The 12,773-nt window shown below is 38.1% G+C and overlaps 1 protein-coding gene across 1 annotated transcript in view; it reads right to left on the reverse strand.

Moving 5' to 3' along the window:
- Ino80 (chromatin-remodeling ATPase INO80) overlaps positions 1-11,725 on the reverse strand; it is a 124,227-nt gene extending 112,502 nt beyond the window's left edge. The window contains exons 1-9 of the mRNA XM_088262156.1: positions 11,568-11,725; positions 11,101-11,350; positions 8,507-8,712; positions 6,875-7,179; positions 5,574-5,769; positions 4,547-4,684; positions 3,133-3,329; positions 2,604-2,793; positions 1,302-1,481 (exon numbers count right to left, since the gene is read on the reverse strand). Coding sequence (XP_088118282.1) covers positions 1,302-1,481; positions 2,604-2,793; positions 3,133-3,329; positions 4,547-4,684; positions 5,574-5,769; positions 6,875-7,179; positions 8,507-8,712; positions 11,101-11,338 — 1,650 coding nt within the window. The 5' untranslated portion in view covers positions 11,339-11,350; positions 11,568-11,725. The remainder of the gene's footprint in view (positions 1-1,301; positions 1,482-2,603; positions 2,794-3,132; positions 3,330-4,546; positions 4,685-5,573; positions 5,770-6,874; positions 7,180-8,506; positions 8,713-11,100; positions 11,351-11,567) is intronic.
- Positions 11,726-12,773: the final 1,048 nt, after the last annotated feature.

Genomic DNA, 12,773 nt, shown 5'->3' on the forward strand with positions numbered 1-12,773 from the left:
AGTGTTTTATTTTAATAAAATAATCCACTCAGATGAGAGTGATCAAAGTGTTTTTATTTCTCAAAATAATAAATAAACATTGTAATTTTAAAACTTTACAATTTTTTAACCCTTCCCTTACGGTGCTAAAAACTTCCGCGTGGACCGGTGATATGTATGTTGTACATACACCATATGAAAATGTGATTTAAAAACGGGAAAAATGTAAATATTCCTAAATGTTGCTTTTACTGACCATAGTTGAAGTTAAAATGTATCAATTTTGTGATGTGGCTTTGGTAAGTTATGACATTTTCAAACGAATATCGAGTAGACTCAAAAAATCTGTGTTTGATTTAAAAATTAATTCATATTTACTTATTTATTTTTTTACAAAAATGTTAGTAAAATTAGTATATAACCACTCACCGAGATTTTTACGTCTACCGGTTTCGAGACGTACCCGTCTCTTCGTCAGGACAATCACTAACACAGCATGCAAACAATACTACCCTTCACCACCATAGCACCATTTACACACTCAAAACTACACAAAATGTCTAACACATGCGATTTTTGGTCGACTCGAAGACCAACATGCACTATAGTTTTCAATACAGACATGCGTTACGAGCCGAGGTTAAACGTACATCGTCGAAACCGTCCGAACACATACGTCGAAACGTACATCGTCGTTAAACGTACATCGTCGAAACCGTCCGAAAACATACGTCGAAAATAAGTAAAAAGTAAGTAAAAAAAAAAAAAATAAGTAAAAATGACTAACCACAAAGTAAATGCTTTAAATATTAATAATATTGAGAATATTAATTCATATGTTTAGGTCTTCTATGTCCTATGTGCCCATACCATCTCAATTGCCTTTCCTCTTTGATGTCAGTTACACCCAGGTTTGCATAAATGCGTGAACTGTTTATTTTGTCTCCAAGTGACACTCCAGCTGACCATCTACAAGCATTCGCATTTCAGCAGTTTTTAGTTGCCAAATGCATTCCTGTCCGCCTCCGTAGTGTAATGGTCAGGACGCTCGGCTACCGTTCTGGAGGTCCCGGGTGCGATCCCCAGGGGGGGGGGTCAAATAAATATAAGTGATTTTATCGCTCTAATATTTATTCAATACTACCCTAGCCTGGTACCTGAAGCGCACGGCTGATCACCTTTCCTTCATGTGTCAACGATCAAGATATAACTGCATTTATATGATGCAGTGTCCTTTGCACCATTGGGGTGCGGATAAGGGTTTAAAGAAGATGGAGAAGAATGCATTCCTAAAATGGACAGTAAATGAAATAATTTCTCACCACTTTGAAGTCGGGAACGAAGCGTTGCATCTCCTGCTGCCAGTTGTGAAGAGTACTGGCGGGGGACACGACCAGGAAGGGCCCCCACACTCCTAGCCTTTCGGCCACGTGACACAGGAAAGCTATGCACTGAACTGTTTTACCCAAACCCATCTCGTCCGCCAGTATCCCGCTGATACCCTGGAAATTACACAGCAACATTAATATGCTTCCTATTATTTTTTTCTCCGTCTTTTTCCTCATTGCTGAGGGTTGTGACCCTTGCAGAAGCAATGACTCTTCTCCAGTTATCCCTTGACTGCGCTGCACGTAGCGCTCCAACCACTGAGGTGCCTGCTGCTGCCTTAATTTGATCGGTCCATCGTGTGGGGGATCTTCCTCTCCTTCACTTTCCCTCCAGGCTACCGATCACAACTAGTCGTTCCAGGCTATCATAGTTGCCACGCGCAACGTGACCAAAGAACTGGACACGTTGCGCGTACACTTTTTTTTTAAACCAATATAAACAGCAAGATATGCGCTTATTGGAGATTCAAAATAGAATTATAACTGATTAGATACCTTAAGGGAGTTAAATCGCTCTCGGTTGCATACAAAAAGTTTATGATATGCGTTAGTGCCGGGTTGTGGTCCCGATCACAATTTTATACCTATTTCTAATAATGAGCCGCTTAGGCTCACAGAAATAGTATGAAATGGAAATATTTGTGTAAACAATAAAAACACAAATATTTATCTTTTTTTACATTCTGCCCGCATCTGTAGTGTAGTCGTCAGCACGTTAGCTACCATGCTGGAGGTCCCGGGTTCGATTCCCAGAGGGGTCAGAATAAATAAAAGTGATTTTTCACTATCATATTTATTCAAATTATCCTAGACACTAGGCGCAGGGCTGATCACATTTCAATGATGTATTTTAACACATTGTTGTCGGGCGGTTTTTTCATTAACCCTAACCCTAACTAGTATACAAATTAGGGTCGTATACTAATTACAAGTAACTGCTTTGTTTTTTGGCTCTCTACCAAAAGTAAGCCAATAGAACGTATATGAACGTCTCCCGTTCTCTACCAACAGTTTGCAAAAGGAACTTTTAAGCATTTCCCGCAAACAATGTGTTAACAAGATACCACTGCTTCTATAAAATGCAGTGCCCTATGCACCATTGGGTGCAGATAAGAGTTCAAATAATGAAATAACATTCAACCTCGATTTATGCAAGTTATAGGTACTGGTAGTAATTTATGTTTTCGAAATGTAGTGTTGGAGGCGGATGCTCCGAATATCATTCCAGTATTTTACCTGGTCATACAGGTTGGCAAGCCAATTCATCCCCTTGAGCTGGTACCCCTTGAGGGTGCCCCTGAACAGCGAGGGCTGCGCGTGCTCCCCGCCGGCCCCGGGGGAGTTCCCCAAGAACTGCCGGGAACGCGCGCGGTCCGCCTCAAACGCGTCCATCGCGTTGTGCTTGGCGCGCTCCTTCATCGTGTCTCTGGAAAACCGCATATTCAAATTAACCGACTCACCGAAAGGCGAAATTAAAACATATTGTCGAGATTGACCGTATCGCATCTGATACCACAAATGTGTCTGTTAAGGTGGAGACTGACCGGAGCATTTCGTCGTAACGTAACACGTTACGATGCGAGCATTCAGGCAGTCAGTACACCGAGCCGAGCGCTCCATCCATAGTTTCGGATACTCGGTGATGCTCGCCGCGAGCAATGTAACGACATTATGTTACGACGGAATGCTCCGGTCAGTCTCCGCCTTAAGATCTGCAAGATCAGGCTATCCAACCGACCAAAATGAAATGTAAAGACAAACTTACACGTCATAGGTGTCCAAATGTGACATGTTTCTCGGTGTGGACTCTTCATCCAATTGGCTGAGGATGCGCAGTTGCGCACTCGGGGAAATATCCTTTCCTATCTTGTGCGACATGAAATGTGCGTACAGTTCTGTCTGCGTTATGAGGAAATTCAGTTTCCGCTGCTGGCGCTTTGCCTCAATGAATTCCACATCCATCTGAAAACAGAGAACTTAGTCATGAAGAAATACTTAATATGTATATTAAACAGACATTTTTGACATCTCAACATAGATGAAAAGAAAATAAACGTCTGGGTATTTACAGGGCTGTCATAGGCTGGTTAAGTGATCACTTTACACACGTGTAACATTCACATTCTACCCGTGATTGACAACCACACTACTTTATTTTGGAAGTCATACATATATGATCAATCTCATAATGTACCATGATTCAATTTAGAATGATTTTGCCGGGTCAGGAGTCGTAATAATTGTCGGATATGTATGAGGAGATGCATGAATGTAGAAGTGGCGAAGAATGTTTGCAAAGACTGAGTGGTGTGGCATTCGATTCTCTCTGCCTACCCCTGCGGAGAAGCGGCGTGATGGTTAGTTAGTTATGCTATGATTTTACTAAGCAGAGACACTTTTATTTATATGCAGGATCCGAACCCAGATTATTTTACATGCTGGGAAATGCCGGAAAACCTGATTTTAATTTTTTTTTATCCATCTTTTACTTTAAAGAAATATAAATAAATATTCTTCTTCTATGTCGAGATGAATAAAATGTAAAACAACTTCAGATCTGTGAACAAGTATTTGGACACAGATCAAAATGTTGTGATTAAACAGACACAGTTGGCATGAATATTTAATGTATATCTTTAGTTTCACTTTATTTAATATTACTTTTCGTAAACTGCTATTTTTATTAATCATTTATATTTTGTTCTTTTTTATCATTGTATTTAATATAATGTATGTATACGCAATTTGAGCCTTAGAGGCTTGCACACTTCACATCAAAGTTTGAAGTGAAGAAATATAAGTAAATAAATTCTAAACAAATAATACAAAAATGTCATAGAATATATTTTTCAAGATTATGAAGTTGTGTATTATCATTGGTACAATGAATGCAGCGAAAGCTCTTAGAGTGAAGACTGACTGGAGCATTTCGTCGCAACGTAACACGTTAGGATGCGAGCATTCAGGCAGTCAGTACAGCGAGCCGAGCGCTCCATCCATAGTTTCGGATGCTCGCTAATGCTCGCCGCGAGCGATGTTACGACGAAATGCTCCGGTCAGTCTTCACCTTGCGTGGTAAAATATTTTCTGAAAGTAATGTCAAAACAGCCAAATACGGGTCGTCGGCTAGCAAATTACATATATAGTTATTTTTTTATTTTTTTATATATTTTCCAAACCTTTCTTTGTTCTTCGGCTTCTTTCTCCATTCTTCTTCTGGTTTCCCGTTCCACCCGGTCGTACCTCTTCCAGTAAGCTTGCATCTCCCTCGTCAACCTCTTACATCGCCAAACTGTTTCCTTCATATTTTTTTGTGACTGGAAATAAAGAATGAAAACAAAATCAGTCGAGTCCACTTCACAAAATAAATCTCACTTCTTTACTATAACCACAAAGAGAACTATCTGCATTTTGAGCAAATCAATGAAATGGATCATTCAGTCTTATTTTGTTTCTCACTAGTATCACTCGTAACATAATAGAACACTTCAATACATAGGTTCCTTCCATTTTGATCAAGAGTTAATATTTTTTTAATTATAAAACAGTTTTAATTTTTTTGTGTATATTATTTTGAAATAGATAAATAAAATAATAATAACAAAAAAGTATGTAAAAAGAAATCCAACGACTAAGACACATAGATGGCTCTCTGCAAAAAAATATTAATTATGTATTTCAGTTTATAAATGTATGTATAAATGTATTTTATACGTTTGTCCGCCTCGGTAGTGTAATGGTAAGCACACTCGGCTACTGGAGGACCCGGGTTCGATCCCAAGGAAGGGGTCAAATAAATATAAGGGATTTTTGCCCTCTGATATTTATTCAATACATACTACTCTGGACTGGTACCTGAAGCAGAGGGCTGATCACCTTTCTTTCAAGTGTTAATGATCAAGATAACACTGCATTTATATGATGCAGTGCCCTATGCACCATAGGGTGCGGATAAGGGTTTGAATGAATAATGAATATGTACATTTAAACAACAAAAAATATTAAAATATTTAATTAAAAACCATTTCAGTTTATTTTAGAAATAATCTACAGTCTCTAATTTTAGAGGTTGTCTGCAGGTAGGATAGTAAAGAAAGAGAAAAATCAATTAATCCAGTGTACACTGTATTTTTTTCAACCAATCTCTTTACATAATTTTCTATTTCGTCCCTACTTTTTGTATTGAAAAAAAATATATCTGACTACCTGCATGGCTTTCTGCCTGTGATGCTTGGTGCACAACGCGGCCATGCGCTTGCAGTTCTGCAGAGTGTCCTTGTGCTGGGCCGCTCTGGTTCTCTGCACCTTACCCAGCTCCTTCTTGCACATGAGCTGCCACAGCTTGCGTCGACGGGCCGCTAACACCTCGGGCTTTTTCGCCATGGCCGCCTTCTTACGAGCTCTGGAAATCAAATTGATAGGTGAAGATAACACGAGCATTCCAACTCTGATATAGTGCAATAAAATATACAAACATCCCGATGTGTTAAAAAGTGATAACGAGATGCGTTAAAATTGTCTTGGTGCCAGGCGATAAATACGCTGTAAAAGATCTAACAGACTTTGTGGTAGAGAATAAATTTATAGGGTGCATGAATGATGCTTGGAGAGTTAATGACTGCGTTACAGTGCAAGAAGATAGTGATTCTAAGATAGAGGTTGTTAAAAAAAATTGGTCATGAGTTTAATACCTACTACTCCTCTTCCATATTCAATTAATATGAGCTCTTTCACTTAAGTTATTTAAATTTCAACAAGAGTAATCCATTTCTGCATCCATGAATTTGCAACTCAGTTGACATCGCCTCAATTCAATGTGGTATCTTATGCACCTCTTGGTTGCAGATAGGGGTCAGAAGGATGCATTTAATTTAACTTACTAACTAACCATCACGCCGCTTTACCACAGGAGTGGGCAGAGAGAATAGTATGCCACACGACTCTGTCTGTGCAAACTTTCTTCGCCTCTTCCGTGTTCATGCATCTCCTCATACATACCCGCCGATTATTTCGACTCCTAACCTGACCGCTTTTAAGTATTTGACATACCTGATCCTGTCAAGTTTTTCTCGGTTTTCCTCTGCAAGAATGTGTGACAACTGTTTCACCTTGTTATGACATTTTCAAAGTGCTGCAGTTTGAAAATGACAGTAGTTTGAAAAAGCCATAACAATGGGAAACAATTGTAACAAATTTTATTTTTATATGCTTTTGATAATAAAATAAAATTTACTTTTATTTTATTATTAATTTAATTTTAGTTGACTCTAAAAATCCGAAATAAAATTTGTCCGCCTCCGTGGTGTAATAGTTAGCGTGTCTAGAGGTATTTATTTAATATTACGCTGGATTGGTCCCTGAAGCGCAGGACTGTAAGTAACGATCAAGATAACACTGCGTCAATACGATGCAGCGCCCTATGTTCCATTGGGTGCGGATAAGGGTAAAAAGAAGAAAAATCAATGTTTGATTTTTATATTAAATAGACATATATAATTTTCATTTACCTGGCGGCTGCTCTAGGGTTCATGCCCGCATACAGTCCCTTGTCGCTGTCCTCCTCTTCCTTGATGGCCGCCGCGATCTCGTCCCAGTCCTCCTGCTCCTGGCTGGCGGCGGCCTTGGCCTGGCCGCCGGCCGCCCGGGGCCCCCGGGAGCGCGCGCCCGCGCCGCCGCCGCGCCCCCGCCTCTTGCGCACAGGCGGCGCGGCCGCGGGCAGCGCCCCCGCGCTGGGCTGCGCGCCCCGCTGCAGGGAGGGCCACCGGTCGTACGTGGAGAGCAGCCCGGCGCCGTAATACATGTAACGGGAATTCTGGAAATGGTGATTTACATATAAACATTTTGAAAACACGAGGTTTTGTTCTTTAGGCTATCTTATGTCCAGTTTTGTTTGTGTACCAGAAGTCTTTTCTTGATGTGTGTTTGTATATGATGCAGTACCCTATGCACCATTGGGGTGCGGATAAGGGTTAGAAGTAAAATGCATCCAGCGATGTTTTCTTTGAAAAAATCTTGTAATTTGTAAAAGTTTTTTTTTTTAAATATATAATGGCGTTGAATATGAAATACATATATTGCTTTTGCCAATGTCAAGTTAATAAAATCATGTTACTTAATTATAACATATGATATACTTAAACATATGATATATTATTAAACTATAAATTTGTTCCGATCAATTTCAAAAAAACAACTAAAAGTCTGTAGATAATTGGGTTCCTGCTCGCCAGGATGAGATGGATATCTGTAGGGAGGGGAATAAGCGGGGCCAGTTTTAAAAAAAATTGGCATTTGGTCATTTATTGGGCAATCAAAGAATATATGGTTAAGGTCTTCCTCTTCTAACGATTTGTAAAAGTTTACCAAATTCAATTTTTTTTTTAATAAAAATAAAACTCAAGTAATAAAAAAAAACTATTTCATTTTTAAATTGCTTATATAATTCACTGAATTTATATTTTGTTGATGAAAAATATAAAACTTTGATATTCACAGATTCTGGCTGAAGAAACTAAGAGGATGGTTTGGAAAGAGTACCACATCTCTGGTAAGGGCTAATCTCCAGGGTCTTAACACATTGTTTGCGGGAAACGCTGAAAAGCGTCTTTTACATACTGTTAGTAGACAGCGGTATACGCTTGTAAGCGTTCTATTAGGTTACTTTTGGTAGAGCGTGAGAGACGCCAAAAAATATTGTACAGACCGGAAACGGGTTTGCGGTTACTTGTGATTAGTATACTGAGGGTCGGGCGGCAGACTGTCTGAGTATAAGTAGGGCCGGGGTTGATGAAAAACCCTCCCGACATAACGTTAAGTGTTAATAACGCTGATAATAGGCAAACTCTAGATAGACTGTGCAACAGATCTTTTTAGGTAAAACCTGAAGGTTTTTTCTACATTTGAAAAATATTAAGTATATTTAAAAAAATTATTAAACAATACCTTTCCTTCCAATATATTTTCTTCAAAATGCAAAAACAACACTTTCTGCCCTGTAGCGGGTTAATATTATGTTAAAAATATGGCGCTTTCGCTGGGAATAGTACATTTTCTGGGCATTCCGAAAATATGCACAACTGAAAATTGTCGATTTTTGATATATGACGTTGTTGAAAGGAGTGAGCGATATGATGTCTCACCTCTGGATTCTTATAATACTTGGCAGCGTACTTCTTCCTTATTAGGTGGTCCTTGAGCATGCGAGAGAGATGCGTTTCCGATATCTCATCATCACTCGAGTCACTCGGAGAGTCTGACAAGAGGGCGGATCTCAGCCATCCTCGCTCCTCATCACTTGGTCCAGCCCCCTCCATGTTATACAGACGGAGCTTGTCGCTTCGTCTTTCTGCAAGTTAATTAATCAATCATTTCATTAATTGATTCGGCAGTCACTTTGTTGTAAAATCTATCCGTAACACTCTCCTTATCATTCATCGTTCACTTAGTGTAATACCATTTTAAAGTGGGTAAACGATGAATGATTTAATTACCATACCACAAAGTTGAGAATACTTTTAATATATAAAATAAATCTATCCATTTTTAATTTAAGTTTTACTTAATGAATACCACTATTTCTTAAAATCTTTGTGACATGTGTTTCGGTTTATTTCGCATCCTTCATACGGTGTTTGAATATGATGCGGAATGCACCGAAACACGTGTCGCAATAGATTTTAAGAAATAGTGGTATTTACTGAGTAAAATTTTAATTCAAAATAATTATCAATGTTACGATAAACCCATTTAACTAATCAAAACATTGACAGCATGATGAAACTACGATGTACTAATAGATTTTAAGAAATAGTGGTATTTACTGAGTAAAATTTTAATTCAAAATAATTATCAATGTTACGATAAACCCATTTAACTAATCAAAACATTGACAGCATGATGAAACTACGATGTACTAATGCTCGGAACATGAACTCCAGAGGAAACTTATCAACAAAAATCAATTAAGAATTAAGAAAATAAAAATATCTATGAAAATAATATATAACAATGCCGAGTAATGTTAAGAATTTAACTAACTAACTAACTAAATAACCATCACGCCGCTTCCCCGCAGGAGTAGGAAGAGAGAATAGAGCGCCACACCACTCTGTCCTTGCAAACATTCTTCGCCTCTTCCACGTTCATGCATCTCCTCATACATACCTGACCACTTTCAAGTATTTGGCATACCTGATCGTGCCATGTTTTTCTCGGTCTTCCTCTGCTTCTTTTCCCACTAACATTCGCCCCATAAATCCGTTTTACCGTTCTTTCCTCACTCATTCGTTCCACATGTCCAAACCATCTCACTGTTGAACATACCTTTCTTAATTTTATCGACAATGCTTATCTCAGCTTTGCATTCCTTCCTTATTTCACTATTCGCACATCTATCATACATCGTTTTGTCGCACATTCTTCTGAGAGATCGCATTTTGACTGCATTCAGTCTACTTTCATCCTTCTTTTGCCAACTCCATGTTTCACTTCCATACATTAGAGTTGGAACCAGGATTCCGTTGTGCACTGCCAGTTTAGCTTCCGCTGATAGGTTTTTATTTGCTATAACTAATTTCAGTGCACCATTCACTTTGTTCCCAGCATTCACTCTCCTTTCTATGTCTTTATCAATTAAGAATTAAAACAAGAATTTGAAGTGGATATTGTAAATGTAGCTACCATTTGAGCGTCTTAAACGTTTTAATATATCGTGGGTGTATAGGCAAAATCGTTAACTAGAAAATGTGTAATTTTGACTTAATGATGCAGTATACAACATTCTATAACATTCTATAAACTGGCAAAATACACTAAGTAGTTTGAAATGTCATATTTATTTGGTTTTACAAGTAAAGTCAACTTTAAGTTTACTAGCGGGTAACCTATCAGCGGAAGCTAAACTGTCAGTGCGCAACGGAGTCCTGGTTCCAACTCTAATGTATGGAAGTGAAACATGGAGTTGGCAAAAGAAGGATGAAAGTAGACTGAATGCAGTCGAAATGCGATCTCTCAGAAGAATGTGCGACAAAACGATGTATGATAGATGTGCGAATAGTGAAATAAGGAAGGAATGCAAAGCTGAGATAAGCATTATCGATAAAATAAAGAAAGGTGTGTTGAGATGGTTTGGACATGTGGAACGAATGAGTGAGGAAAGAACGGTAAAACGGATTTATGGGGCGAATGTTAGTGGGAAAAGAAGCAGAGGAAGACCGAGAAAAACTTGGCACGATCAGGTATGCCAAATACTTGAAAGTGGTCAGGTTAGGAGTCGTAACAATCGGCGGGTATTTATGAGGAGATGCATGAACGTGGAAGAGGCGAAGAATGTTTGCAAGGGCAGAGTGGTGTGGCGCTCTATTCTCTCTGCCTACCCTTGCGGAGAAGCGGCGTGATGGTTAGTTAGTTTTAGCGAGTATTTTATTCAGACTAAAAGCTTTAAATAACAGGGATTATTCAAACAGGGATTTTAGAGTTGACGTTTTTTGCCAATATACCCACGATATGATAGTGATCTATATATTGATATGGGGAATATAGCTAAGTTTTAGGATATTCTCCCAATATAGCTTCGTCATGGGATCCGTGACTGTCTCACGTTTGCACCATGGTTTGTAAATTTTTCCACTGTTTAAACCAATTAAATATTGACAAGTAGGATAGTGATGCATCAGTATAGGTACACTATACTGGAGCAACCATAACAAATGACATTACACAATATCCTACATACCTTCTTTAGTGGTGACAACTCCGTGAATAATTTTGTCACCCTCGCACATTTTCTCTTCAGTCAGGTGACTGTTGGAATCTGAATCTCTATCGCTGGACTGGTCTTTCCCCAGGACCTTATTCATGTAGGACATGAAGGGCCCGATGTCCAAGGCGGCCTCCAGTCTCTGAATATGCAAAGGTTTGGCGAGATCATTCTTCTTCGAGGTTCTGAAGCCCATGATCGGTTTTTCTGCCATAGTAGGTGTGCGCTGTCAAAATATCACAAAAACGTAAATAACGCACAGTAAACGGGTAAATATTTATCACTCGCAAGCATGACGGCGAAATATCACAATGTACACAAAATCCACAGGATGTGCGGAATAAGACGCAGTTAAAATAAGGTAACCTATCATTCACAAAACCACCGAATTCGCGGTTCACAATATTCTATTTTGTAATCTTTCACGATCATTGACTACTCACATTAGAAAAATTCGATCAAGTTTTCATTTCTTCAGTTATCTAACAGAATAACTGACAATTTGAACAAAATGGCGAGCGCAGAAATTTACCGATTTAAAGCCAAGTATACGCTCACCGCGTCTCATATAACTACTCATTTCTGTTTCGGGCTTGAAAAAACTCGGGCCCGCCATCATTGATAGAATAGGTGCCAGCGCTTTGTAAAATACTAGAGCTTTGATTGGTGGATTCTCAAATCTGAGAAATATTGACCAATAGAAAGCCAGCGTTAAAAACTTCGCTGGGAACATAAAAGTCCACCAAAATTCAAAATGATTTTTGTTCAGATAATTTATAATCAACAAATGATTTCGTTCAAAGACAGCTTCATCTTATTTCATTAATAAAACGAATCATTTCGGTTTCATTGTGAAGTATTGTAACATACTGGTGCTAAACCTTTTTATTTTAATGTTTTTCTATATTCTTCCACAATATGTATAATAGAAATTAGCATGGTGAATATTAACTTCATTGTCAATAAATAATTTATGAGTTCCGCAGGATTCCTACTTCCTATACGCATTTAAATACAGTGAAAATTTGAAAAAAATATTTTAGGATGATCCTAACCCCCTGACCTCATCCAGATAAAATGTCATGTTCTGGAGTAAATTAACAATACCCAGAAATTTTACACAAAAAAGCCAACGCTCATTCGTTTTGTTTAGTACATGGTTAAATCTGGTTTGTTTTACTTTAGATAAGATTGTTTGAAATCTATACATTTTCACATGTACTTATTTTAACTACTGTCATCTCTATTTGAGTAGATTAATAATGGTTGTTTCATTCTAAAACAACGGAATGCAGTATGACATCTTTGGATGAATAGGATAAATATTCTTTTTCTACTATGTACTGTTATCTTTAATCGACTATATAAACGGTCATAATTATAGGCAATATTCACCCTTATCAATTAGAATGCAAGTGTTTTATTTCCAAAAAATGGGAATATGACATTCAGAGTGCTATGTTTGCTATTATTTACATTTTAATACCACGAAATTGTAAAGACAATGATTGATTTACTGCCATCTCTGTTTTAGTAGAATTATTCATACCGTACTTTGGAATACACGCACGAGCTCATTAGGTGAGAAATATAACCATACTAATAAAATTTCTGCCATCTATATAACAGTAGATAATTATCAATTTATC

Source organism: Brachycentrus maculatus, unplaced genomic scaffold, assembly GCF_059751285.1.
Source record: "Brachycentrus maculatus isolate JH-2025_06_01 unplaced genomic scaffold, ASM5975128v1 h1tg000173l, whole genome shotgun sequence".
Taxonomy (NCBI): domain Eukaryota; kingdom Metazoa; phylum Arthropoda; class Insecta; order Trichoptera; family Brachycentridae; genus Brachycentrus; species Brachycentrus maculatus.